Consider the following 27,541-nt stretch of genomic DNA (forward strand, 5'->3'; position numbering starts at 1 on the left):
TATAACTACTATATCTCTGTACTCATTTAACTGTTGGCTTGGAAAGACTAGTTTCTAAGCTTATTAAATAGCAGATTAGTCAAGATGAGTCAGATGACTCAGATTATGAGTCAGCTCCTCATCTATGCTATCAGTACTCCCCCTAAATGAAACAGATATTTGGTGATCTACTTCATATAATGTAAAGGCAATATGATTCATTAAGCTAAATCATAAAAATACAACATATGTAATAAATGGAGATTATATCCAGAGATTGTCAGTTAATCTGTGTGTCTATGTATGTGTATGTTGTGTGCCAGGCACTTTTGTGTCATTTACTTTAATTCAAATTCATTACTAGATCTGGAATTATTTCAATAGAAAAAAACCCAAATTTAAGATTCCTAAGAACTGCCGCTTCTGGAGAGTGAACGAACTTATATATACGAGTCCCAGAAATCTTCATTTAAAGAGGCATCCAGGTTAATTATGATGCAGGGGGCTCAAGAACTATACTTTGAGAAATACAAACTTATACTAGTTATACATCTTAACTAAGACTTTTAAAAACATGTTGATAAATTTTCTTGGATTACAGAAAAATTTTTGGAATAGCAGTGTTATGTAGTTTAAGTAGAAAATATATTTATTCAACTTTGTTGACTTTCAGTATATTTTGAAATGACACACAAAGTTATACCAAACCTATTTTAATTTCATTACATTCCACTTCAAATTCTTTACCATTTACCAAAAATAACTTTTTATAAAGCTTACTGTTTCGTCCATTAATATACAGATGATCAATCTATACTTTTTTGCATGTTTCTCTCAAAAGTTAGAATAGCTTATGATATTATATAAAACTAACTGGTATATTACACACCAAACAGAAGTACAGATTCTGTACAATGTAATAGTATACATATATATTACAAGAGACTTAAACAAGTAATAGTTTAAGAAATCTTTCATGGAAAAAAAAACTGCATTACAAAATGTGGTGGCTTAAGTATCAGCTGCTTTCCACTCATGAATTTCTTTCAGTCGGCATTAACTGTCCATTTAGCTTCATTAATAGTTTTACCACAAGGCCAGCCTACAAAGTAAAATATATGGTGACAGTAAATATCAAACACGTATGGCAGTGGACAGTTCCCTATATATATGAAAAGGAAGCTTCTTGGTAGAAGGCAGCTTGTCAAGAATAGGAGTACTTAGGCTTTCAAGAGAGTTAAGGAGCACCTAATATCTTGAAAAAAAAAAAAAAAGGGAATACTGACCAGAATTAAAGGAAATGGCAGAAAAAAGATTTTCACTATTATAAAACTGAAATATTCACTATTATAAAACTTACTCAGATAAGTTTCAGGTTATTTGCTTAGGCAAGGCCTATGTTTTTTTCTCTTGGTCTTAAATATCTTCATTTCATAAGTTATCAAAGGTTTTCCTTGAAGCAAAATGGATTGTCACTTTAAAATCTTTTTTCCTTTTCTTTTTAATTTAATTAGCTAACATATAATACATCATTTGTTTTTGATGTAATGTTAAATGATTCATCAGTTGTGTATAACACCCAGTGCTTATCACATCACTAATACAGCAGTTCATAAGAAGTCCAAAGTAATTGATAAGTACTTACCTGTTTTGTGTGTACTATAAAGCTCATTTTATTTTCCATACTATGGATCTGAAAACATGTATCAGCATCCCCCAACTGCCACATAAAACAACCATACTTAAGACTGATGAGTAAAGCCTGCAACGTAATTAGAAACTGTTTTATTGAAATATATATTAAAAACAATACCTCTCTTACTATCTATAGTGCCCTAATTGACCTGTCTAAACATAATGGTTTTGAATGTCAGAATAAAATCTATGAGGTACCCATATTAACCTCACAGAACCTAAAGTACAGAGCCACATAGATGGTAGATGCTCAGGAGACTACCTCGAGTAATGATAAATTGTTTGTATTAGACTGACAAAATATTTTAAAGATGCCTGTTCTGTGGTATGTGTACACACACACACACACACACACACACACAGTCTCTGGAATATCATTCAGCCATGAGAAAGAAGATAGTACTTCCATTTTCCACAACATGAATAGACCTCGAGGTCATTATGCTAAGTGAAATAAGTCAGAATAAGACTAATATTACAGGATACCACTTAATTCAGAGTCTAAAGAAGCTGAAGTCACAGAAACAAATGGAATGGTGGCTACCAAGGGCTGGGGGATGGGTGAAATGAGGAAATGTTGGCCATGGAGTATAAACTTGCCAGGTATAAGATGAGTAAGTTCTGGGGAATCTAATGTACAGCATAGTGACTATAGTTAACAATACTGTAATATCTATTTCAAGTTACTGAGAGAGGAGATCTTAAATGTTCTCATCACAAAAAAGAGATGGTAATTGTGATATGTAACATGATGGAAGTATTTGCTAATGCTATGGTAATAATCATTTTGTAATATATAAGCATACCAAATCAACCCACTGTATACCTTAAACATACACAATGTTATATGTCAATTATGTTTCAGTAAAGCTGAGAAAAAAAGATTCCCAATCTCTCAGTGACTTTCAGGAAAATTAAATAGGTTTTTACTTTCTGCATACTAAAAACATTCCCTTTACTTTATGCAGTATCTTCTGAATATGTACTTGGTACTTTCAGATCTGAAATTTACATGAGGTAACATGCTGACTTAGGCAATTCCATCTCACTAAAATTAAGTACAGTGATATATCTATTGTAAAAATGAGCATAATTATAAAAATTAATAATATACCCTTCAAAAATTCATCAAATCATTTAAAGCAAGTATTAGAATAACCTATTCCTACATTTTCCTAATGAAAAGCTATATTTAAAACAGGCATTCAATTGTATCTTTTTGATTATTTTAAAATGTCTCTCCTAACAGTAACTTTCATTTTCCTGCCCTGAAAATATATCCTTTATATACACACATGTACAAAGAAAGTGTTTGCGCAACCTTTATAATACACGTTTAAAAACATCTGCATTCTATGACTAGCAGTTCTTCACGTATTGATTATAAAAACTGAAGTGGCTCAGTGGGTTAAAACCTCTGCCTTTGGCTCGGGTCGTGATCCCAGGATCCTGGGCTTGAGCCCCATATTGGGCTCTCTGCTCAGCAGGGAGCCTGCTTCCCCCTGTCTCTCTCTGCCTGCTGCTCTGCCTACTTGTGATCTCTGTCAAATAAATAAAATCTTCAAAAAAAAAAATCACTTAAAAAGAAAAAGAATTGAAGTTACGTGAAAAAGATAGGTTTAGGGCATTTTTAAAGTGATGTTCTTAAATGAAACAGTACAATTAATTTTCATGAGTGTACATTATATATAATGGGAGTAACATCGTCTTTACAATAAGCAAATTACATTTATATTGTAAAATATAGCTTTGTAGATAGGATATGCTAAAATATCTACTTACCAATGTACACAATGAAATACTGATTCGAGATATAATACTCGAATTTTGGATCTATCTTTTGGATCAGTTGCTTGAAATTTGTTCAATCAAGATGCAGAAAATGTTCCAGTAGTATGGCCTCAAAACAATTTAATATACAGAAAAAAAAAAAAAACCTGTGGTACAAGTCCTCAATTATATGGAGGCCAAATTACTAACAGAAGTACTGAGGTTCTAAATTTGAAGTAAAGGTTTTGTTGGTAAAGAACAGAATGCATGAAGGAAGGAATTTTTGAGAAACCCGTAATAATGAAAACAGCTCAATGAAGCTGGAATGTCCCAGTCCATATGGTAATTTTGGGAGATCAGTCTAATCCAGAAGGAAAAAGGTGTTCTCTCTAGAAGGTAAAACTTAAAAAGGGGCAACTTGTTTAGTGAGGGAAATAAAAAACCACAAGAGAAATGGTAAAAACAGTTGAGAGCAGAAAAGGGAAAACCACAGGGGTGCCAACTCCTGATCTCCAGATTTTGAGTTTGAGCCCCATGTTGGGTGTAGATTACTTAAAAATAAAATCAATCTCTCTCTCTCTCTCTTTTTTTTTCCCCAAAAAGGGGGGGGGGGTGAACCACAGAAGTCAGAAGTAATACATAGCCAGCCAGCAGACAGGAGAAAAAGTGCTGTTGACAAGTGATCATGAAGATGGCATTATGTGGATATTTAAATAACCAGTTGTACTTGAGAAGGGCATTATGGCCAACATAAATTGATATCAGCAAAGGGCATATCTACTGCCTGGGTGTGGCAGTAGAACTATTATGGTTAAAGATACATTAACAAGTACAGTTCAGTGATGGAAGTAGCAATGCATTCATTATAGTAAAACACTGACCTACAACACAGTCTATTATACATTCAATAGTGTCTACATTTTAAGTAAGTATAACAGAAAAATCTCTGCTAAGCATATGAAATTGGCTAGCCTATACTTTCTAAGGGAAAATTCTCATTATTTCAAAGAGAAACAAGACACAGAAGATAGAATTGATATAAAAAACACAGCTGTATTCTATCTATAGCTTTTCATGAAATTTAATCTCTGAAGCTATCATATCCCAAGTAGAGTTTTAAATGTAAATAAGGGTATATTTGCAAGTGAAGATGTTTAATCTCTTAAAGTAAGCTTGTCAAATTCACCCCAGCATATCTTGATGACTGTAAGACAACCAAGGACAAGCTGTTCCCACCTTTGATGATTATAAAATATAATAACTTAGAGCTTTCATCAGTGCTATAAATTTATCAGTGGTTTAAGGAGCACAGGTAATGGTTAGATGGCAGAAAATATTGTTACCCTTTGGTTTAATCACCTTCTTATACCCAAGGACAGTATTTTTATTTAATTCCTAGAAATCAAACATCTTATCCTTTCCAAAAAAGCAGACTGTTAACTAATAATATTATCATCCTCTGCCTGCTACTGCAATCCACTCATTCCTGGGCCAGAATATTATTCATAACATGAAATGTTATAATGCTGACCCATCATATGGGGACTAAATAAAATGTTTTATTGTTGCCTAAATTTGAAATGCTACCAAATATCAAACATACACTATAGCTTACAGAAGAGTCTTAGTGTCATACCCAGAGCATCACCATTTAGTATAATAAAGGATTTATAATGTTGTATAAAATGCTCTGAAATAGCAGAGGAAAAACTTCTTGAAATGGTAAGGGAAATTTCTCCTTTAATTTCCTTTAACAAATTTAGTACAAAAGAAATAGAAAAATGGTTGCAAACTAATATGAAGCAACCTATTTTGTCTGAAAAAGTAGCTTAAATAGAAAATGATAATGAGCAAATGACCCAAAAGCAAGCTGACATCAGAGACTTCAAAAAAATCCAGTTCCAGATAAACATCTGAAGTCAGTCCCTATTCAACACTATGTCCCTACATATTCTCTATCTCCATTCACAGGCATATCTAACAGCGTGATAAAATGGCAACTGTCCATAAGGATGATCTGGAGTTATCAGAAAATGACTAAACTACTTTTAGAAGTTATGTGATTACATAATAAAAGATTATGAAAATAAAAATTAGGTTTATGATAAAATTTCCTAATTCAAAATGTCTTTTTTGACAAGCTGTTTATTACCTCAACTGATCTATTTATAGGCAAATCTGAATGAATAAAATTAATGATTTTTCTTAGCTTCTTATTATAAACTAGAAAGCTGTTCATCCTGATAAATGCATTAAATATGCTAAAAATAATCCCAAATTTCACATTATAATGACTCTGATTAAAAAAAGGAGTATAATACAATAATAAGCCTCTTATGGAAAAGCTCTGAAGTGATCTAATAATAGTCCCTTCCACACTTCATCTTGCCTGTTTCCCAGGCTTTTACAACAAATTCTAATTTTCAAAGTGAATCCCTTGTATCAGATAGTCTATTTTTCTTTTTTAATCTGTATTGTTTTCATTTAAACTTAACTGAATTTTTAAAATAGGTAATATAATCACAGTTAAAATTTTTAAGTTGCAAAACGGTACATAGTAAAAAGTCTCCCTCCTACTCTTGTTCTCAGTTACCTCATTGCCTTCTCTAAAGGCTTTATGACTTTCTAATCATACACAAGCAATATGTATTTATGTAAATACAGTCTTCACTTCCCCCATTTTTACACAAATAGTAGCCTATTACATATGGTTCACCACTGTGCTTTTTCACTAAATATATCTTGGAAATCATTCTATACATTCTTCATTCTTTTATATGGATGCACAGTATTTCAACATAGAAATGTACTATAATTCATATAACTGTAATTAATGTTAATAATATAATTAACCCCTTACTGACAATTATTTACTTTTCAACCCTCATCCTTTGCTATTACAAATGAAATTGCAATGAATAGTATTATATAGTCGTCATTTCTAGATTGTTCATACAGACTGGTACCATTTTTTTGACATTATAAAATGTAACTGGTTAAAAACAGCTGTAAATCTACCTTAGTTTCCATGTTGAGGAGATGAAGTCCTTTTATATTCACTCCTACATACACAGGGATGACTTTATGATTGCTGGGGCTTGCCTTTGTAAATATCTGTCCTGTGAAAAAAGCTGCTCCATATGTAGGAATTTCCCAACAATTCTGTAAGAACATGCGCTGAAGGTGATGCATTTCTTTACTGACACCCTCACTTGTACTAAGATTCTAAAAACAAAGTAAAATAAAAGAGATGTGAACAGAGAATATACCTTTGATAATCCAAAGAGATCAACTAAGCAGTTTGTAAAATCATGGCCACCCCCAGAGAAAAATACAATTGTGTGACACTAGCCCAAGAGAAATGTTTTTTTGAGATGTTAATCTTTAAAAACGGAAAGAAATATCAAAATCTAAAAATATTGTTTCTCTATTCTATTAGTTTTTAAGTGACCCTTCGAAAGGGATAGTGTATAATTTCATGGGTGTGTATATGTGCCTGTGTTTAATCTCTAGTCCTTACCACAGAAGCCAACATACAGAATGTATCCTGTAAAAGATTCCACATTGTTAAAAATAAAAATATCATGCTATCAGTTTTGTGTGAACTAGAAGGTCTATTTTTAATTTCAAGACAGTAAATTTAAAGTAATTATGTTTAAAACATATTAAACAATTTCAAACAATTTAATTTACAAATTTTCAACTAGGATATAAAGTATCCTTATTTGTATTAAAAGCTTACCTTGTATTCATGAAGTATTCGGTTTGTCCAGTGAGGTGCTTTACTTTTGAGTTTGGTAACAGGTACAATGGATTTTAAATTTTCTTCACTGTAAGCAAATATGACATGTTTTAAATAAATCATCCTTAGTAGCTAAAGTACATAAATCATTTAGAAACAAACTGCTTTAAGTAACATGATTTTTTGAGCTGAAGAATCTGTATTGTAAAATATTAGAGAACTCTCAAAATTTTATGCAAAAGGCCATAATCCCAACATTCTCATTTAAGAGAAATGTTTCTTCTTTCAACAACCACAAAATATTTTTGAAAATTGAAAACCACAGGGGCACTTGGGTGTCTCAGTGGGTTAAGCCTCAGGGGACTGGGATCAAGCCCTGCATAGGGCTCTCTGCTCAGTGGGGAGCCTGCTTCCCCCCCCCCTCTCTGCCTGCCTCTCTGCCTACTTGTGATCTCTCTCTGCCAAATAAATAAATAAAATATTAAAAAAAAACCCCAAACCATTCAACTGTAACTGGTACTGGAGAGCTGAAAATTAACACCAAAGACAGAGAGACATGAAATCACATGTTTAATCTTTGAGAGAAAACACTGAGGTTTTAAACACTGAAGCTTAATTAATTGTGATTTTCAATTTTTTCTTTCTTTCTTTCTTTCTTTTTTTTTTTTTTTTAAGATTTTACTTATTTATTTGACAGACAGATCACAAGTACGCAGAGAGGCAGACAGAAGGCAGGCAGAGACAGAGAGGCGGGAAGCAGGCTCCCCACCGAGCAGAGAGCCCAATTCTGGGCTCATTCCCAGGACCCTGGGGTCATGACCTGAACTGGAGGCAGAGGCTTTAACCCACTGAGCCACCCAGGTGCCCCCAAAATAAAATTTTTAGAAAAGAAAAAAGCTATATCAAACCATAGTCAAATACAAGAAAAGTAACTTTGGAGAGAGTATAACTTTAAGAATGTTTTACCATTCTTTTGTTTGGTTTTGTTTTTTTCCTTATTCCGTGCCTTGTATCCTTTAGTTCCAAACCAAAGAATAAATATATATTTTTTTAAGAATAAATGTTTCTTAATAGCATTTTAAAACTTTCTTGGTTAAACAGAATCTTAAGCACAGCACAAGACCACGTTTTAAATACTTACTTTAGGAAACCTTGCTTGTGTTTCTTACTCTCATAATTTCCATAAACTATTTGCAACAGTAGACTTGCCAATGTTATCAGTTTAGCATCAGGAGCTGTATAAAAGCCCTTCAGTAAATTATATCTGGCTTCATCAAAAAGAATAAGAATAGCTAGCGGGTCTTCAATCTTAAAAGAAAAGGTATAATTTGGTTATTGGGCTACAATTTCCTGTTAAAAATATACAACTTGTCCCTTTCTAATTTGGAAAAGCAAAGCTACATATCCATATATAAATGAGCTGTTACTGATTTAGAGCAGAGGCTGACAAATTTTTCCTGTTCAGGGCCAGATAATAATATTTTAAGCTTTATGAGTCACAAAGTCTTTCTTACAACTACCCAACTCAGCTAGTGCAGCACAAGAGCAACCACAGACAATCTAATAACAAACTGGTGTGGTGGTGTTCTCATAATACTTTATATGTGGGTACTCAAATTTGAATTTCATAAAATTTCATACAATACTCTCTATAATGTGAAAACAACAACAACAGAGATTTTCATGGGGAAAAAAGATGAGAGGATTTTTCTAGATTAAAAGAGACTAAAGAGATATCAATCAAATACCAAGTATGAACCTTGACTAGATCCTACGTATGGCGGCTACATAAGACTCTTAAACAATTGGGGAAAATCTAAATATGAATCATGTATTAGACAATATTATGGAAATAAAAATTTTATTAGTGTGAAGTGGTGTATTATAGTATGTTGGTATGTCCTTTTTCTTAGGAGATATGTTAAAATATGTAGGGATTAAGTGCCACGATGTCTGGAACTCACTTCTGAATGGTTCATAAAGAAAAAACGGAGAAGTGAAGGTAATAAAGCAAAATATTAGCAGTTAGTGAATTTAATGAATTTTATTACTTTTTCAACGTTTTGTGGGTTTTTAGTTTCTCAAAATTAACAGTGAAGGGACACCTGGGTGGCTCAGTTGGTTAAGCAGCTGCCTTCAGCTCAGGTCATGATCCCAGCGTCCTCCGATCGAGTCCCGCATCGGGCTCCTTGCTCCGCAGGGAGCCTGCTTCTCCCTCTGCCTCTGCCTGCCATTCTGTCTGCCTGTGCTCGCTCTCCCCCACCCCTCTCTCTGATAAATAAAAAAAAAAAAAAAATAACAGTGAAATTTGAAGAGTTTGAGTAGGTAATAGTTATAATTCCTAACAGCATATTCAGTGAGCATTAGTCAACAATTATTCTTTTCTAATGAAATCAGGCCATTTTCATCCTACAGAAAGGATGCAACAAATAAATGTAATTTTTCCATTTTTCAGATGGTACAAAATGGAATTTAATTACATAATGAAAGAAAACAACTGTTTTATCAGATGATCATGATTTTCTGATTTGCCCTGAGGTACTTACTAAGCCTTGCTTCTTTTTCACTTGAATTCACTTTTTATTCTTTATAATTATGCAATTCATTTATCATCCAAGTTTTACCATTATTGCTTTTTCTCTACCAATCAACTTTTCTTTATTTTTTTTTTTTAGATTTTATTTATTTATTCGAAAGAGAGTGAGAGAGAGCATGAGAGGGGAGAAGGTCAGAGGGAGAAGCAGACTCCCCATGGAGCTGGGAGCCTGATGCAGGACTCGATCCCAGGACTCCAGAATCATGAACTGAGCCAAAGGCAGTCACTTAACCAAATGAGCCACCCAGGTACCCCCAATCAACTTTTAAAATGTCACTGAGGTGGGGCGCCTGGGTGGCTCAGTCGGTTAATCGATGGCCTTCAGCTCAGGTCATGATCCCAGAGTCCTGGGATCGAGCCCTGCGTCGGGCTCTCTGCTCAGTGGGGAGCCTGCTTCTTCCTCTCCCTCTGCTGCTCTGCCTGCTTGTGTCTCTCACTCTCTGTCAAATAAATAAAATCTTTAAAAAAAAAAATGTCACTGAGGTGGAGAAAGAAGATAGAGTGAGTATACTTAGATTACTTGCAGATTTTATGTAACTAATACATTCTTTGAAACTGCACTAAAAATGTAAAACAGAAATTTAATATTTTAACCAATTTTAAGTATATAATTCAGTGACATTACAGTGTTATGCAAGCATCACCACTATTTATACAACTTTTTCACCCAACAGAAACTATTAACCTAAGCAATAATAAGAATAATAATTCATTCTCCCAACACCTGTGATAACCACTAATCTACTTTCTTTTTATGAATTTTCCTATTCTAGATATTTAATGTAAGTAGAATCATACAATATTTGTCCTGCTGCATGTGGCTTATGGCATGTGGCTTATTTCCTTAGTATGTTTCCAAGGTTTATCCATGTTAAGACACTTATCAGAAGTTCATTCTTTTTTACAGCTGAATAATATTCCATTTCATATATATACCACATTTTGTTTATCCATTCATCTGCTGATGGAAACTTGTGTGTTTCCATCATTTTGGTTATTGTGAATAATCCTGCTCTATTATATAGATACTAGGTAGACACTAGTATATAGATACCTGTTTGAGTTGGTATTTTCAATTCTTCAGGTATATATTAAGAGTGGAACTATGAGATCATATGGTAATTAGGTTTAGTTTTTTCAAGAACCACTACTGTTTATAGCAGCCATACCATTTTACAGTCCTACCTGCAATGTACAAGGATTACAATTTCTCTGTATTTTCACCAACACTCATTATTTTCCTTTTTAAAACTCTTTACTATTATAGCCACCCTATGAGTGGGAAGTTTCTCATTGTGTTTTTGATGTGTATTTCCCAAATGACCACTGATGCTGAACATCTTTTCATGTGTTTGTTTACTATATGTGTATCTTCACTAGAGAAATTAAAGTCTTTTGCCTATTTTAATTGGGTTGTCTTTTGTTTTTGAATTGTATTTCTTCATGTATTCTGGATGGTAAACCCCTATCAGATAAATGATCTGCAAATACTTTCTCCCATTCTGGGGCATCTGAATGGCTCAGTCAATTAGGCATCTGACTCAGGTCAAGATCTCAAGTCAACTCAACCAGCTGAGATGCGACTACCTGCTCAGCCCAGAGTCTCATGGACTCTCTTTCCCTCTCCTTCTGCCCCTCTCCCTGCTTGCTCTCTAATAAATAAATCTTTAAAAAAATATTTTCTTCCATTCTGTAAATTGTTTTTAACTTTCTCGATAATGTCCTTTGATATTACAATTTTTTTTTAATTTTGAAGAAGTCCAATTTATCTATACTTCTTTTGTTGCTCATGCTTTTGGTATTATATTTAAAAACCCACTGCCAAATCTAATGTCATGAAGATCTCCTATTTGTTTTCTTCTAAGAGGTTTAAGGTTTTGGCTCTTATGCTTAAGTTGTTGATCTACTGAGTTAATTTTTATATATAGTGGGAGATCAGGGTCCAATTTCATACTTTTCACCATCTGTTGAAAAGACTATACTTTCTTCATTGGATGGACTTGGCACTCTTGTCAGAAGGCAGCTGAAATAGCCTTTTCCAGGGCACCTGGTGGCTCAGTCAGTTGAGCAGTTGGCTCTTGATTTCGGCATAGGTCATGATCTCGGGGTTCTGGGATGGAGCCCTGTGCTGGGTTCCTTGCTCAGCGGGGAATGTGCTTGAGGGTTCTCTCTCTCTCTCCCTCTTACTCAGCTCACATGTGCGTTCCCTCGCACTCAAATAAGTAAATAAATATTTAAAAAACTTAATCAGCTGACTACTGATTTTGGTTATAGATGTATTGGGTTTATTTCTGGACTCGCACATCTATTCCATTAGTCTATATAACTGTCCTTAAGGCAAAACCACACTGTTTTAACTACTATGGCTTTATAGTAAGCTTTGAAATTGGAGGTGTGAATCTCTCAATTTTATTCTTTTTTTTTTTTTTTTTTTAGATTTTATTTATTTATTTGACAGACAGAGATTACAAGTAGACAGAGAAGCAGGCAGAGAGAGGAAGGGAAGCAGGCCCCTGCTGAGCAGAGAGCCCGATGTGGGACTCGATCCCAGGACCCTGAGATCATGACCTGAGCTGAAGGCAGCGGCTTAACCCACTGAGCCACCCAGGCGCCCCTATTCTTTTTTTTTTAAAGACTGTTTTGGCTATCCAAGGCCCTTTGTAATTCCATATGAATTTCTGCAAAAAGGCTGTTGGAATTTTTTTAGGGAATGTGGTAAATCAGTAGATTGTTTTGCTGGTACAGACATCTTAATGATATTAAATCTTCCTATCCTTAACACAGATAGCTTTCCAGTTAACTTAGATCTTCTTTAATTTCTTTCAGTAATGTTTTAGAGTTTTGAGTGTACAAGCCTTGCACCTCTTTTATTAAATTCATTCCTAGACATTTTATTCTTTAAGAGGGTATTTTGATGAATTTCTTAATTTCCTTTTGGGGTTGTTCACTGATGTGTGTAGAAACAAACAACTGGTTTTTCTGTGTTAAACTTATTCCTTGCAATGTTGCTCAATCTACTTATTAGCTCTAATGGGTTTCTTGTGGATTCTTCGTGATTTCCTATATGTAGGATCATGTCATTTGCAAATAGTTTAGCCTTTTCCTTTTCAATGTGGATGCCTTTTATTTTTCTTTTTCTTCCTTTTTTTATTATTATTTTTAAAGATTTATTTATTTGAAAAAGAGAGAGAGAGAGTGCACACAAGCACAAGCAGGGAGATAGGCAGAGGGAGCAAGAAAGGGAGCAGACTCTCTGCTGAGCAGGGAGCCCGATTCATGGCTCAATCCCAGGCTCACAGGATCATGATCTGAGCTGAGGTCAGATGCTTAACCAACCAAGCCACCCTAGTGGCCCTCTTTTTTTTTTTTTTTTTTTTAAGAGAGAGTGCACGTGCAAGCAGGTGGGATAAGGACAGGGAGGGAGGGAGAGGATCTTAAGCAGGCCCCACACTAAGCGGTACTGAGTCTGAGGCAGGGCTCAATCTCTCATGACCCTGAGATTAAGAGTTGGACACTTAACCAACTGAGCCACTCAGGTACCCTATTTTTTCTTTTCTTCTTCTTTTTTTAATCTAATTGCTCTGGTTAGAACTTCTAGTACTATGTTAAATAACAGTGCTGAAAGCTGGCCTTCTTGTCTTGTTCCTGATCTTAGAAGGAAAGCTCTAACATTTCATCCAGTATGATGTTAGCTGTGAATTTTTCATAAATGCCAGTTATCATGTTGAGGAAGTTCCCATCTATTCCTAATTGTAAGAGTTTTATCATGAAAGGGTATTAGATTTTGTTAAGTGTATTTTCTGTGTCAACTGAGATGATCAGTTGTGGTTTTTTTCCTCTGTTCTTTTTTTTTTTTTTTTTTTTAAGATTTTCTTCATTTATTTATTGGAGAGATAACATGAGCACAAGTTGGGGGGTAGGGGCAGAGGGAGAGGCAGACTGCTCACTGAGCAGGGAGCCTGATGGGGGCTTGATCCCAGGACCCTGAGCTTATGACCTGAGCTGAAGGCAGCTGCTTAACTGACTGGTTGTTCTATTTGTGAAATTCTAACACATTTTTTAATGAATAATCTAGATCTTTGTTTTTGGTTAATTTCATACAAAGTAACTTCCAGTATATGTCACTGAAAGGATCATATTTGTCTTTAGTTTGATAATATAAGAGGGACAATACGAGAAATCAGGTATAAAATATTTATCAAGTTTGTAAATGATCGATCAACTTTCCATATACTAAAATTTCCTTAACTTTGTCTGTTTAATATTTCCTTGGATAAGAATCAGGAAATGCATTGTATATTTTTTCTTCACCAAGTCAATTTTAAAAATTTTATAGACCATCACACTAGTTTACCTTGTAATATCCACTTTAAGTTTCTGTGTTGTTCACTCATCCTTCAGATATCATTACCCTACCCTCCCTCTAAAATTTTCACTAATTCAAATCCAAATGTACTTGTGTGGAACAATTCTTTTTATCAAGTGTAAATTATATTCTCATTTTTACTATCTATATAATTCTCTGCTTGCTCCTTTGACATTTACACACTGATTGGCTCTTTATTAAATTGATCTGTGATAGTGTACTTCCTAACTGTGCTAAAATTCTTTTTGGTATAATCTGTCTTCCATCTGGTTGCTAATTCTCTTTAGGATAGATTCTTTTTTTTTTATTTTTATTTTTTTAATTTATTTAGTCAGAGAGAGAGAGCGAGAGCGAGCACAGGCAGACAGAGTGGCAGGCAGAGTCAGAGGGAGAAGCAGGCTCCACGTGGAGCAAGGAGCCCGATGTGGGACTCGATCCCAGGACGCCGGGATCATGACCTGAGCCGAAGGCAGCTGCTTAACCAACTGAGCCACCCAGGCGTCCCAGGATAGATTCTTTATTTCTTTTGTTTCTAAGACAATGGAGGTGGAAATAAAAAAAACCAACCAGGGTCTTCGTAAGTAGACTAACTCAGACTTAACCCCAGGGATATGAAGATCAAGCAGAAAAACAAAAGTAAAACCTCTTCATACAGGAACAGCCTGTTTCTAGTGCCTACCACAGGAATTCAGTAGATTCTGTGCATTTAAATGACTATTAATAAGATTTCCAAGCAAACCTTTTTTTCAACTTCCAAAGGAAGTCTCACATCTCTTCTTAGGAAAAGCTGTGGTGTTTCCCTTTGGGGATCCAAATTAGTCAATTCAGAAAGTATTTCTGGCCAATCACGAACATGTTGCAAGGGTTTATGATAAGGCTTGAGTTGAAGGCCTGAAAAACATCTTTCCTTTTATAAATAATAATGTAAAAATAAATTATATCAACACATAGAAAATTTGTATTAAACTATCTGTACTTAAGTGCTGAATACACACAAATTAAAGGTCTAAATTTAAGTCACTGACTTTATAACCAATTATCTCACAACCCAGTTTTAGGTTAAAAGTTTGTGTTTTTGAGTATAAGAATTACGAGAATTACTAAAACAAATAAAACATATCAACTATATATAAGATCTTTAATTCCACTATAGCTTATTTAATTATGATCCAATCAGTAGAATCTGGTATTTTTTAAAAACTACAATTAAACATTAAATAGCCAATCACAATAACTCCAATTAGCTCCCTTATGTATTTGCAATACTTTGCTTGAAAGGTAAATCTATAGTGGCATCAGGTTGGTCCTAAATAAAAAGATGTGATAGAAAACTAATATAAAGAAAAAGAACGTTTGCATTATTTTAGGTGAAATGAGCACTGACAATAAAGGCAAGTTGGATAAGCACTACATTAAATGGCATTCAAATAAAATTCCATTGCCAGAGAAGGAAAGTTTTCAAATACTTAAAAACTGCTTTGAATGAAGCAGTGGATGAGGAGTCCAGAGGCTTACCTGTTCAAACAGCTGGAACACTAGTAATTTATATAAAAGAGAAGATCAGTGTATCATTTAAAAATTTAAAGTCATTAAGAAATTGATGCTATACCTAAGTTTACCAATCCACTCTCACAAAGGAATAGGTTTACAGAGTAACAACTTTCTTACTGAGGTTTTCTGAACAGATCCAAATAGTGAAATACTGCTGTGTTTCTTGAGAGAGACGCATTCCTTCCATAATCTGCTGCACTGTGGTATTATTTCCATGCTTCAGTTCAACAGAACGGTATGATCCATCCATTCTGTATATTCGAACTTTTTCGTACTAGGACAAAGAACAGTAATAAATTAGGCAACCTGGTTAGAAGTTACATATCCCAGCCTAACAAAAATGCTTCAATTTCAACTTCATATTTTTTTTTTTAATAATTTTTTTTTTAAAGATTTTATTTATTTGTCAGAGAGAGAGTGAGCGAGAGCGAGCACAGGCAGACAGAGTGGAAGGCAGAGTCAGAGGGAGAAGCAGGCTCCCTGCGGAGCAAGGAGCCCGATGTGGGACTCGATCCCAGGACGCTGGGATCATGACCTGAGCCGAAGGCAGCTGCTTAACCAACTGAGCCACCCAGGCACCCCACAACTTCATATGTTTTATTATAGTTTTCAAACATGGAAAATAACAGAAAGCTGCTTCAAATATCTGCTGGCATACTTTAAAAAGATTTTTATTTCCATTATATTTTCCAGTATGTTTTCCTCTGGATATTTCAGGTGAAATAAATTTGAGAAGCTAAGGCAAATGGTTCTTAAAAAATATTCAACTTCAGATTCTTCTGGTACATGTTTTAAAGCTGTAACTGTACTAAGTAGGTATCATATGGGAGATATAGAGACTTAGTTACTCAGTCTGTTAGGTATCTCATGAGTCTAGTGGGCCATAAATTATACTGTAGAAATGTGTACTAGCAATAATTTTTCCCAAGAGGAATCTGTAATGGAAGACTATGCACATGAAAGTTATGAACAATAGACCTTGAGCCAATTTATTTCCTCCTGTTCAGAACATCTCAAAGAATCATCATCTTCTCAATACATTTTATAAAAATCCCTGTCACCTATTTAGCCCATCTCTCACCCACCTCCTCTCTAACAATCAGCACTTTGTTCTCTATATTTAGAAGTGTTTTCTTGTGTTTGGTTTTTTAGATTCCACATACAAGTGAAATCATATGGCATTTGCCTTTCTGTCTTATTTCACTTAGCATAATAAATACCCTCTTGGTCCATCCATGTCGTTCCAAATGACAAGATATCATTCTTTTTTATGGCTGAGTAATATTCCATCATCTATATATACCACTTAATCTTTATCCATTCATCTATGGATGGACACTTAGGTTGCTTCCATATCTTGGCTACTGTAAATAATATTGCAATAAACATAGAAATGCATGTATTTTTTCACACTTGATCTTAGCCAAAAGGCTGAGAAGCAACTGCATGTATCTTTTCAAATTAGTGTTTTCATTTTCTTTGTGTAAATACCCAGCAGTGGAATTACCAGATCATATGGTATTTCTATTTTTAATTCTAGGGGGAAGCTCTGTACTGTTTTCCACAGTGATTGCACCAATTTACATTCCCACAAATAGTGTGCAAGGGTTCTACTTTCTCTAGCACTTGTTATTTCTTACCTTTTTGAAACTAGCCATTCTGTCTGGTGTGAGGTAATATCTCACTGTGGTTTTTCTTTTTCTTTTTTTTTTTTTAAAGATTTTTTTTTTTAATTTATTTATTTGACAGACAGAGATCACAAGTAGGCAGAGAGGCAGGCAGAGAGAGAGAGAGAGAGAGGGAAGCAGGCTTCCTGCAGAGCAGAGAGCCCGATGCGGGGCTCGATCCCAGGATCCTGAGATCATGACCCGAGCCGAAGGCAGCAGCCCAAACCACTGAGCCACCCAGGCGCCCCTCACTGTGGTTTTTCAATGTATTCTCAATACATTTTATTGCCCAAACAACTTCCAGGTCAGTTCATTTTGGATGAATGTATTAATTCTTCTTATCTTATTCATTTAGAATATAAAAATTATGCCAGGAATAATAATGTGTTCTATACAATTAGAAAATAAATTGTAATCAAGTATAACAGTGCCTATTACCACTTAATCTTTTTCTTGACTTTGTCTTGTGCTCATGGAATAGTATTTTGACAAAATGTGTTGAGTGTGTGGTGAGTGTGTATGTTAATATTCCTTAAAGGCAAAGATCATATATTTATTCTCTATCACTTGTTACTTCCAGCATTTCAAGGTATTAAATTCACAGAAATACTCCATAAATACTTACTGCCTAATTGATAGAAATATCTGGAAAGGCTCAGAGATTACATCTGTTGATATCAAGCTTTAATACTTTATCTATTATAAATCCTTTTATCTGGTTTACAAGTTTTCACACAGTTTTTAAATTGGTGACAGTTTTATTGTTACTATAACTTTTAGATGAACTGAGTTTTTTCTAATTGCTAACTATTCTCTATCTTAACGTTACTGCTCATTATTCCAGACATCATCAGGTATTAAGATTATACTAGAAATTAGGTTAATATTAAGTGTTTTAAAGATTTATTTACTTATACAGTTTTAATTTTGATATTCAAGAATAAGTGTCTGAATATTAGGGATGATAACAAATTTAATACTTAAGAGATCTACCCATGAGGTTTTCTAAAAGCCGTAAGAAATGATCCATGCATTCCTCTTACCACAAATACTCAAATTACTTATCAATTTAAATAGTTGGCTTAGCTCTATTTTTTTTTTTTTTTTTTTTTTTTTTTTTTTTTTTTTTAAAGATTTTATTTATTTATTTGACAGAGAGAAATCACAAGTAGATGGAGAGGCAGGCAGAGAGAGAGAGAGAGGGAAGCAGGCTCTCTGCTCAGCAGAGAGCCCGATGCGGGACTCGATCCCAGGACTCTGAGATCATGACCTGAGCCGAAGGCAGCGGCTTAACCCACTGAGCCACCCAGGCGCCCCGGCTTAGCTCTATTTCTGAAGGTAATTCTTACTGGTTTGTTAATGGCTTCCTTCAATAGCTTTGCAGCTTCTTCCCAGTTATTTTGTTTGTTTTCTTCACAGATATTTAAAGGGGATCTTCCTTGTTGGTCTGTTATGTGCTAGAAATTTTAGAAAAAAGAAAAATGTGAAGAAAAAAAGCATTACAAATATATGGCATTATAAGTGAAAATGTCATTCAATCAATCAAAATTTCATAAAAAATAGATTTTGTCAAGTATTAAATACTAACCATACTTAGCATATACTACACTTAAACATGAACTGATAAAGATGAAAGACTGAAAGCACTAATCAATGTGATTATTGTTTTTTAAAGCTTTGATTATAAGATCCAACAAAGGTTTTGTTTAAATTGATTATTTTCCCATTTAAAAATACTTATTAATACAACTTCTGGAAAAATGGGTAGAAAATCTTTTTCCTTCATGAAGATATTTTTTGAGGAAATACAATATAACACAAGAAGAGGTTAAATTTTATGTATATGCAGGAGATGGATGATGGTGATGACTGTACAGCAATGTGAATGTATTTAATGCAACTGAACTGTATATCTAAAAATGGTTAAAATGGTAAATTTTATGTGAGGTACATTTTATCACAATAAACAAGTGTAAAAGCAAAGTTTACATATAAGTGTTACTTATACTATGCAGATGGTAAAATTTATTTTTTAATTGACTTCTCAAGAATACAACTGAACATTTAATGTCATCACTTGTTATTCATTGCTTGAACATTAAAAAAAAAAATCCTGGAAAATAACTTACTCTGTCAACTTCTGGATGGTTTAGAAGAATCTGTACTATTTCAGCATGTCCTCCTCCAGCAGCAAAATGAAGAGGAGAACTGAGCTGTCCATTTAAAAGATTTGGATTGCACTTTCCTTTTTCTAACAAAATGCGAGTGGCCTCAACTTTTCCATACCTATAAAAAAAAGAAGAAACTTAGCCCCCCAAATCATATGAAATGCTTTAAAAATTCAAATTTTAGATGATATCTCAAAGAAATCTAAGATTTTTTTTTTATTTTAGTAAGACACTGACATAAATGTTTTCAGTGCCCAGGGATTTCTTATGAATTCTTTTGGTTCAGTTCAACTGTTTCTGTTCCTGATTAAGTGAGAGGAAATATAACCTCAAACACAAGACAGAGCAGATGACAAAGAACAACCCCATGCAAAGTACAAAAATTATAAATTAAGGAAATAAAATGTTTAGTCAAAATTGGTTCAGAATCAGAAACTTCATAAGGCTTTTACTTAGGCCTGACTGTGATTTGCAAAAGGCCCAAGGATAGAATTGGATATGTACCTGCTGTGTTGGGCAGTGTGGGAGACATAAAGATGTGTAAGATACATGGTCTCTGCTCTAGTAAAGGCTTATAAAGTAATAAGAGAGGTAAAATAAAAACATGGGATAAGTTACATTATGCTTTAAAATTGAAGTAACAGTTTAGGATAACAATTAACATAATAGGGGCTATATATTTGTCAAGTCAAGATAGTATATAACTAACGCTTTAAAAAACATCAGAAAAGATAGGACTTTAGTCTAAGACTCCCTGAAATATTTTGATAGAACAACTTGAAGTGTATTTTAAGTAGGAAGGAACCAAAGAGATGTTGAAGAGAGGCAAAAATATTTTAGGTGTGTGTGTGTGTGGTGGGGGAGAAGTAAGCAAAGCAAGGGCCCAGAAGAGTACAAAGCATCTGTTGGACATAGTTGAGTCCACCATTTTGTCAAAGCCAAAGATTTATATAAGGCTGCAATCTGAAGCAAGGGTGGAAAAGTAATTCAGTGTCTGTAAATAAATAGGTAAGAGGGGAGAAAAGGGAAAGGAAATTTGCTTTCAGATATGGTACATCTGAGATGAAAATAACACATCTTTAGAAGTGATCTGGTTTGCCAGCAACTTTCCTTTCTTCCCTTCTACATACCCTTCTTATACCCTGAAACTGCCACTTGTATGCTACCCTTTCCTATTCATTTGACATTTTGCTCACATTCTTTGCTATTCCTGAGATGTCCTTTTCTCCCTACCTCATTTTGTCTAGGTTAAATCCTGTTACTTCTCTGAAACAGTTTTAAAATGTACTTCTATAGTTCCACTACATGTAGCACTTTTTTGCTTTTTTTATAGGACTTATCTACTTTCACCCTTATTTATATACATCTCTTCTCTAATAGCCTGGGAATTCCTTGAGGGTAGGTACACCATCTCTGCATTCTCTAAACTGCCTTATAGACAACAAGAGAGTGACTAAACTATTCAGTAGGCATTTGAAAATACAGGCTTAGTATTCAGGAGGAAGGCAAAGGCTTGGATTATCTACCCGAGGAAAAGCAAATTAATCTAACTGAAAAGGCTGGGAGATTTTAGGGTACCTGGGTGGCTCAGTCTGTTAAGCATTGGCCTGCTGGCTGAGACTGAGTCCTGCACTGGGCTCCCTGCTCAGCAGGGAGCCTGCTTCTTCCTCTGCCTGCCATTCCCCCTGCTTATGCTCTAACCCCCATCTCTCTGTCAAATAAATAAATAAAATCTTAAAAAAAAAAAAGGCTGGGATAATTTGAAAAATGAAAAATTAGTATCTTAGAACAATGAAATGCCATCTTGAAAAACAATCTTTCAGGACAGGAAAAGGCACTTCTAAGCAATTCAAGTAATAAAATATAAATGTACATTTTGTTTTCATGGTTCTTTCTTATATAATTACTTGATATAATCTTCAAAATAACCTTTATATGGCATGCAGAAGTATTTTTATATCACAGTTAAGGAAAATGAAGCTTGAACCAGGTAAGCAATTTGCTGAAGGTCCCATGGTTACTAACCAGTGTTAGAATCCAGGTTTTTCAATCTTAGTATAGCAGTTTCCATACCATTACACATGCGTTAAGTCACAGGATGGAAGCCAGTATTTCAATAATAATGATAATTTAACAGTAATATCTTGCATTTGTACTGACCTTCATTACAGCTCCATTATGCCCCTTCAACTCCAATTTGTTCTTAGAATGAAGGGGTGGTCAACAGTATTAATGCTGTAGAGCGGGGAAAGAGATTAAAAACTCAGAAAAGTTTAAGAAGTTTAATGAAGAGTGAAAAAGAGACAACAGTGAGTGTGGCCCACTCACCTTTGAAGTCTGGCTGTGAAAGGAAGGAAAGAAACAGGATAGTGGCCAGAAAAGGCAGCAGGGTCAAATTAATATTCTTTTCAAGAGGAAGAGAACCATGTACGTTGGAAGGCAAGAGAAAAAGTGCAGAGAAGGGGAGAGTGAATTTATGGTAAACGAGGATTTTTACTTGCATATCCCATGATACAGGAGAGATGAGAACAAAAACAACAGATAAGAAGGACATTTCCGATGGCATCAGTTTTCTTTGAAAATAGGAGGTAAAACTATCTGATAAGAATACAGAAAGGAAGTAGTGGGAGTTTAAGTGCTTAAGAGTAGAAAGGTTCAGAATAGCTTATATGAGAGAACTAAAAGGCTGACAGGATGAATGAGACAAAGAAGTTAGACAGCTAAGCTACAGTGAAGATGGGATAATTTGAAGGGAGTCAAATCATCATAGCCCTAAAGTACTCTCTAGCAAAAACATGAAGCCTAAAAAAAGATCAGAGAAGACACTGATTTGAGAAAGGTCAAAGAATATGTGATGTCAGTGAAACATTTACTGAGTGGCTGATTAAGTTGCTCATATGGGGAGAAAGCCAACTTAAATAGTTTTGGAAAATGGTGATCCCAGTAAAGAGTTTTCAGGTACGTGGCCACCAATATGAGAATTTTAAAAGCTTGCAGCTATCTTAGGGGTGGTCCTCAAAGAGTGATCTAGGAAGCCCTGAGAATCCCTGAAATCTTTTCAGGGTACCTGTAGATCAAACATATTTTCCTAGTAATATTAAGATGTTATTTATCCTTTAAACTCTTTTTTGATCCTAAGTGTACAGTGGGGTAGTCTAGAAGCAATTTGCCATATAATTTTGCAACAAATTAAAGGCAAAATCAGATGTGAGAATCCAGCTATCTTCTATTAAGCTAGAGAATAAAGAGATTTGCCAAGAATGTAAAACAATACTATTCTTAATTTTTTAAATTTTAGAAAATATGGTATTTTTCATAAAATTGTTACTTATGTTAATGTTTATTGTTTTGTTATTATTGTGTTAAATGAATTAATACTTAAACTATTTTGGGGGTATAACTTCTAATATGTTAATATAATTTACATAAAAAAAACCTTTGGGCTCCTATAACTTTTAAGAGTAAAAGGCAGACCTGACACCAAAAAGTTGGAGAACCACCAATTTAATAAAAACCCTCAATTTAAAGATGAGAAAACAGACCAAGAAGGATAAAACATCTTCTCTAAGCTTATAAAGATAGTCTCCAAATCTCAGTCTCTTAATGAGATGGCCTAATATTCCCCTCCTTGATCCTTATACCAATTAGTGAATAAAATACATTTTCAAGATAAAGTAATTTAAGTTCTTAGTAATTGGTTAAATCAGTCTTCATTCAAATTCACATTAATCAAATGATCCATTTGATTAAAAGTATTGCAAGTGACCTATATTACTCCTGGTACATTAAACTTAATTTCCAACTGACAAAATTAATTTTATCAAAGGATAAAACTCTTTTCCTTGGTATACTGTAGTAGTAAGATTTTCTAATTAAAAATACTATGGATTATGAGTTTCATATTTAGGCATCAAAATCTTTAAATTTCTACAGTACTTTAATAATAACAGCCAACATCTACTGAGTGCTTATTATGTGCTAGGTATCCTCAAAGCATTTACTTACATTTTCTCCTTTAATCTTAACAAATGTACTATTATTAAGTCCACCTCATAGATGAAGACAAAGGTCCTTAGAGATTTTAAATAACTTGCCAAAAGTCATAATTTTAGGAAATGAGAGTTATTAGGGTAGAAACCTAAGGATATTTCAAAGAACGTTAATTATACTTCTGTTTTTATGTAATATGTACTTAAAAATGCTACCATTCTTAAAATATAAATATTACAATTCTTTTATTAGAAAAGAAAATAACCAATGCCACAAAAAAAGGGAAATATTAACCAAATATAAATTCGGGATGCCTCAACTAAAATTCTCTGCCTCTGTCTTCCTGATTTCATAGTGTACTTTTTTTTTTTTTTAACCAATTCCAAATAAGGCATGTGATTTCTTTCAGTACTGCTGCTGCCAATATTTACTGGTAATCTGAAGAAACAACTAAAAGTTCAGTTTAAAAAGATTTAGGGTAACTCCAAATATGAGTAGAAAATTCCATGTAATGGGAAAACAATTAAGAACACACAGAATAAAGGAGCAGATATTTCTTGAATAAAGGAGCATATTTTTAGGGAAACAGCGTATTTTTAAGGGAGAAAAGATGGATATTAAAAGCAATTATATTTAGCTACAGGATCACAGATTTTGGAATCCGTGAAATTAAAAGAATTTTGAGCTGGAAAGAACTCTAGCAATGATCTAATTAATGCCTTTACATATAGATAAATAAACAGATATAGAGAAGTGAAGTATCTTGCTAAATGTTGCTCAGCTAAGAAGTAGCAGACATTTAACAAGCAGTGAATAATGTAAGCACTTCTTAAACTAGCTAAGGAGAATCCCTTTAAATAAGAAGTCAAAAGCAACTTTTGCATAACAAATAATGGTAAATAACTTCATTACATTCCTTCTGGAGGATAAACCAGAGCTGACAGTTAACTACTGCTATAAACACAAATATAAGAACTCAGCTCAGCTGAGGGAAGAATTACTATCACATGGGAGGAATAGGAAAGCAAGAGGTACAATACGCAAGTAGTGGAAACACCTAACCCTAATCCTGCAATCCTGTGAGCTAATCCTTCTCATCTTAAAAAAATAATAATAATGAAGAATGGCATTCATTCTAATGAAGGCTTTTGGGAGTTTCGTGATCCCACAGCTTCCCAAAGAACTAAATGGATACTTTTCCAGCATGATCAATGGCAAATCATAAGTAGTTAACCTCATGTAAATTTTATAGTAAGGGTAAACAAACTTAATATAACTCCAATACAAAATGTGAATAGGGACCTAGTGCTATATAATGACACTTGCTAGTCATTAGTTATTATACAGATGATTTGGTAATGCCTCGAACACCAATGATACTTTTCCCATGGGGCAGACCTTGTAATTCTGAATAGTGGTACATATAAACAGTAATCAAAGACCTAAATAGAAAGCCCGTAAGGCAAAATGTGGTAGAGAAAAAGTGGCTGGAATGACGACAGTTCTGAAAAGAAGCATTAACATTTACAACTAAGGATTCATTCCTTCCAAGAGAAAAAAGTAATCCATTTACCAGCATGCATAATGAATGGGCGCCCAGTGGTCACTATCTAATTGATTGACAGAAAATCTTTCATTGAGAAGACGGTTTAGTAATTCTGAATCTCCTTCACAGGCACTTCGATGGAGAGGAAAGTCATCTACCCACTGTCGTTCCCTAATCATTAAAAATAGATAAATTTTTTTTTAAAAACACTTTTGAAATTCAAATTGTTTCAAAATAAACAGGACATATCAATGAGAGCCATATATCACATAGTAGCTGCAAACTAAATCTTTTATGCAATGGTTATATTGCATACTAGTTACATACATCATTTAAAAAAATATTTTAACATTATAATGTAAGTTTTAGAAAAGCAATGTGGAGTAAAACCAAAACAGTACTTGTCTTCTGTGACACTGCTCATGCTTCTCTGCCATTTTTCCTGTTTGGGAATTTGGATTTTTGAGTAGTCTGGAGCTCCTAGACCAAAGTATGGATTTATTACCACTTTATCTACCTAAAAAGGGAAAATAGAAAAAACAAAAACAAAAACTCCTTAAAGAGCTTTATATACTTGACTTCAATAGATATAAATACAACTAAATACAACTAAATAAACACAACTAACTAGATGTCATCTTAACATTTACAATTGGTAATAGGTATATTTACTTTAGAAAAAAATTATAGTTCAGATAAAATGTCTTTTGAAATCAGAGCAAAATTCATTCAGCTCTTACCCGGTTTGTATATTGAAGGTCTGATCCAAACAAAGGGTTGTAAATACAAGTATCTGCTTTCTCTAGGGCTAACATTTTACTCTTTATTTCTAGTGCACTGTAGCCCATATGTAGTGAGTTTTCTGTCTGACCTGATTCAGTAGCATATGCAGGGTTTATAACATTAGTTTTTATCCGCTCAAGAGGAGAAGGTCGGAATAAAGCTGGAATAAAGTGAGATTGTGCATGACGTTCATCTAACCACCTGGCAAAATAAGAAAGAAGAGGTCACAGAAGTATCTGTTCAAAAATGAAGATGAAAAAGTAGACCATCAAATTCTGAGATGATACATTCTAATATTACATTCAGATTTTTAAACTTTTAACTAGTGTTCATTAAATACTTCATTTACTAATAATAAAAGTTTGGTTAATAGACACAGCAAACTTTTAAAAAATGCATATACCATCATAATAAAAACACCTTTCAAAAAATATGAAGTACTTTTAAAATTAGAACCATTGAGATGGAGGTGACATTAGCTCTGTAGTTTCAGAAGGACAAAGGCATGATAGTCTAAACAACCTGTACCTGCTAAGAGTAACTCAATACTAAATCTATCAGAACAACGTGAGGAGCCATTTGACCCACCATCAGGGAAAACAGAAAGAGAACTTTAGTCATTCGCTTATCTAACTATTTTTTAAATTAACATATAATGTATTATTTGTTTCAGGAGTACAGGTCACCACAACACAAACACACCCCAATGTCCATCACTCAGTTACCTCATCCCCTGACCCTCTTCCCCTCCAGCAACCCTCAGTTTGTTTCATAAGATTAACTATTTTTAAAGACATAATTAGTTCTATTGAAAAAGTAGCGGACAGATGGACATAAGGAAACTAGTGCAAAGTAGAAGGAGAAATAAAGGCAATGGTAACTCAACTTGCAAATTAAAAAAAAAAAAAAAAAAAAAAAAACTAAATCTAGTTGTATAACAAGGAATCTTAATTCTTAATCCAGGGCAGTCTTTGTCATTTTTGAAAGAAGATTAGCTGGTGCAGGCAAACCAGGACAATCTTGTCTTTGGGGCTTTTCATTTTTATCTTGTACTTCAAAAACTTTACATTATGTTACATACATGTATTACTAATTTTATTATTTTCTTCTGTTCTTTTCAGAGCTAATTTCTACTATGTATTTGACTTATTTAAAAAAATATTTTTAGTGGCATTTCTTACTTATCCAAGGCTATTAACATCCTTGCTGTAAGTGTAGCAAAATGAGTACTGGATTCACTACAGACTCGCATAATATCTTGTAAGCAGTAAAAAATTGGGCATCCTGGAGTATACGTATATTTAGTATTATCTGAAAGAGAAAATGAATAATGCCATCATATAAAAGGTTTACAACCGCATGTTTTTCATTTAAAATTATATAGTATGTTTTAAAAAGTAGTTCAATGTAACATGAGTTGTTTTATATTTGGATATAGAAGACCTTGATTAAACTGATGACTAGTTCTGTGACCCTATCCATTCGGAATTAGGAGATGTATATTCTTCTTGCAAGGTTGCAGAAATTGTTTCCTCTTTTTCTTCTACAACAATATTGTAAAACTCTGATTAATAAGATTTCCAACACTGTTTAAAATAGTGTACTTTTCAGCCTAAGTATAGCTGGAAAAAATATATATATCTGGAATGCTAGAGTTGGCTAATAAAATACACATAAGTAGTGTGTGA

The 27,541-nt window shown here is 33.9% G+C and overlaps 1 protein-coding gene across 5 annotated transcripts in view; it reads right to left on the reverse strand.

The window, feature by feature from the left end:
* Positions 1-676: 676 nt before the first annotated feature.
* The window catches only part of KRIT1 (KRIT1 ankyrin repeat containing), a 36,198-nt gene continuing 9,333 nt past the window's right edge, over positions 677-27,541 (reverse strand). For 4 of the 5 annotated variants that reach the window (XM_004776444.3, XM_004776443.3, XM_013047836.2 and 1 more), the window contains 13 exons: positions 27,035-27,164; positions 25,811-26,054; positions 25,472-25,587; positions 25,098-25,241; positions 19,496-19,652; positions 18,716-18,823; positions 15,817-15,973; positions 14,888-15,039; positions 8,328-8,494; positions 7,187-7,274; positions 6,463-6,669; positions 1,625-1,741; positions 677-1,081 (listed from right to left, as the gene is read on the reverse strand). In XM_004776444.3, the coding sequence (XP_004776501.1) occupies positions 1,013-1,081; positions 1,625-1,741; positions 6,463-6,669; positions 7,187-7,274; positions 8,328-8,494; positions 14,888-15,039; positions 15,817-15,973; positions 18,716-18,823; positions 19,496-19,652; positions 25,098-25,241; positions 25,472-25,587; positions 25,811-26,054; positions 27,035-27,164 (1,856 nt within the window). In that variant the 3' untranslated portion in view covers positions 677-1,012. Of the gene's footprint in view, positions 1,082-1,339; positions 1,433-1,624; positions 1,742-6,462; positions 6,670-7,186; positions 7,275-8,327; positions 8,495-14,887; positions 15,040-15,816; positions 15,974-18,715; positions 18,824-19,495; positions 19,653-25,097; positions 25,242-25,471; positions 25,588-25,810; positions 26,055-27,034; positions 27,165-27,541 lie in introns of all 5 variants that reach the window. The other variant, XR_006601315.1, reaches the window with a different exon arrangement.

The sequence above is a fragment of the Mustela putorius genome, unplaced genomic scaffold, assembly GCF_011764305.1.
Source record: "Mustela putorius furo isolate JIRA1106 unplaced genomic scaffold, ASM1176430v1.1 tig00003845_pilon_pilon_pilon, whole genome shotgun sequence".
In the NCBI taxonomy this organism is placed as follows: Eukaryota; Metazoa; Chordata; class Mammalia; order Carnivora; family Mustelidae; genus Mustela; species Mustela putorius.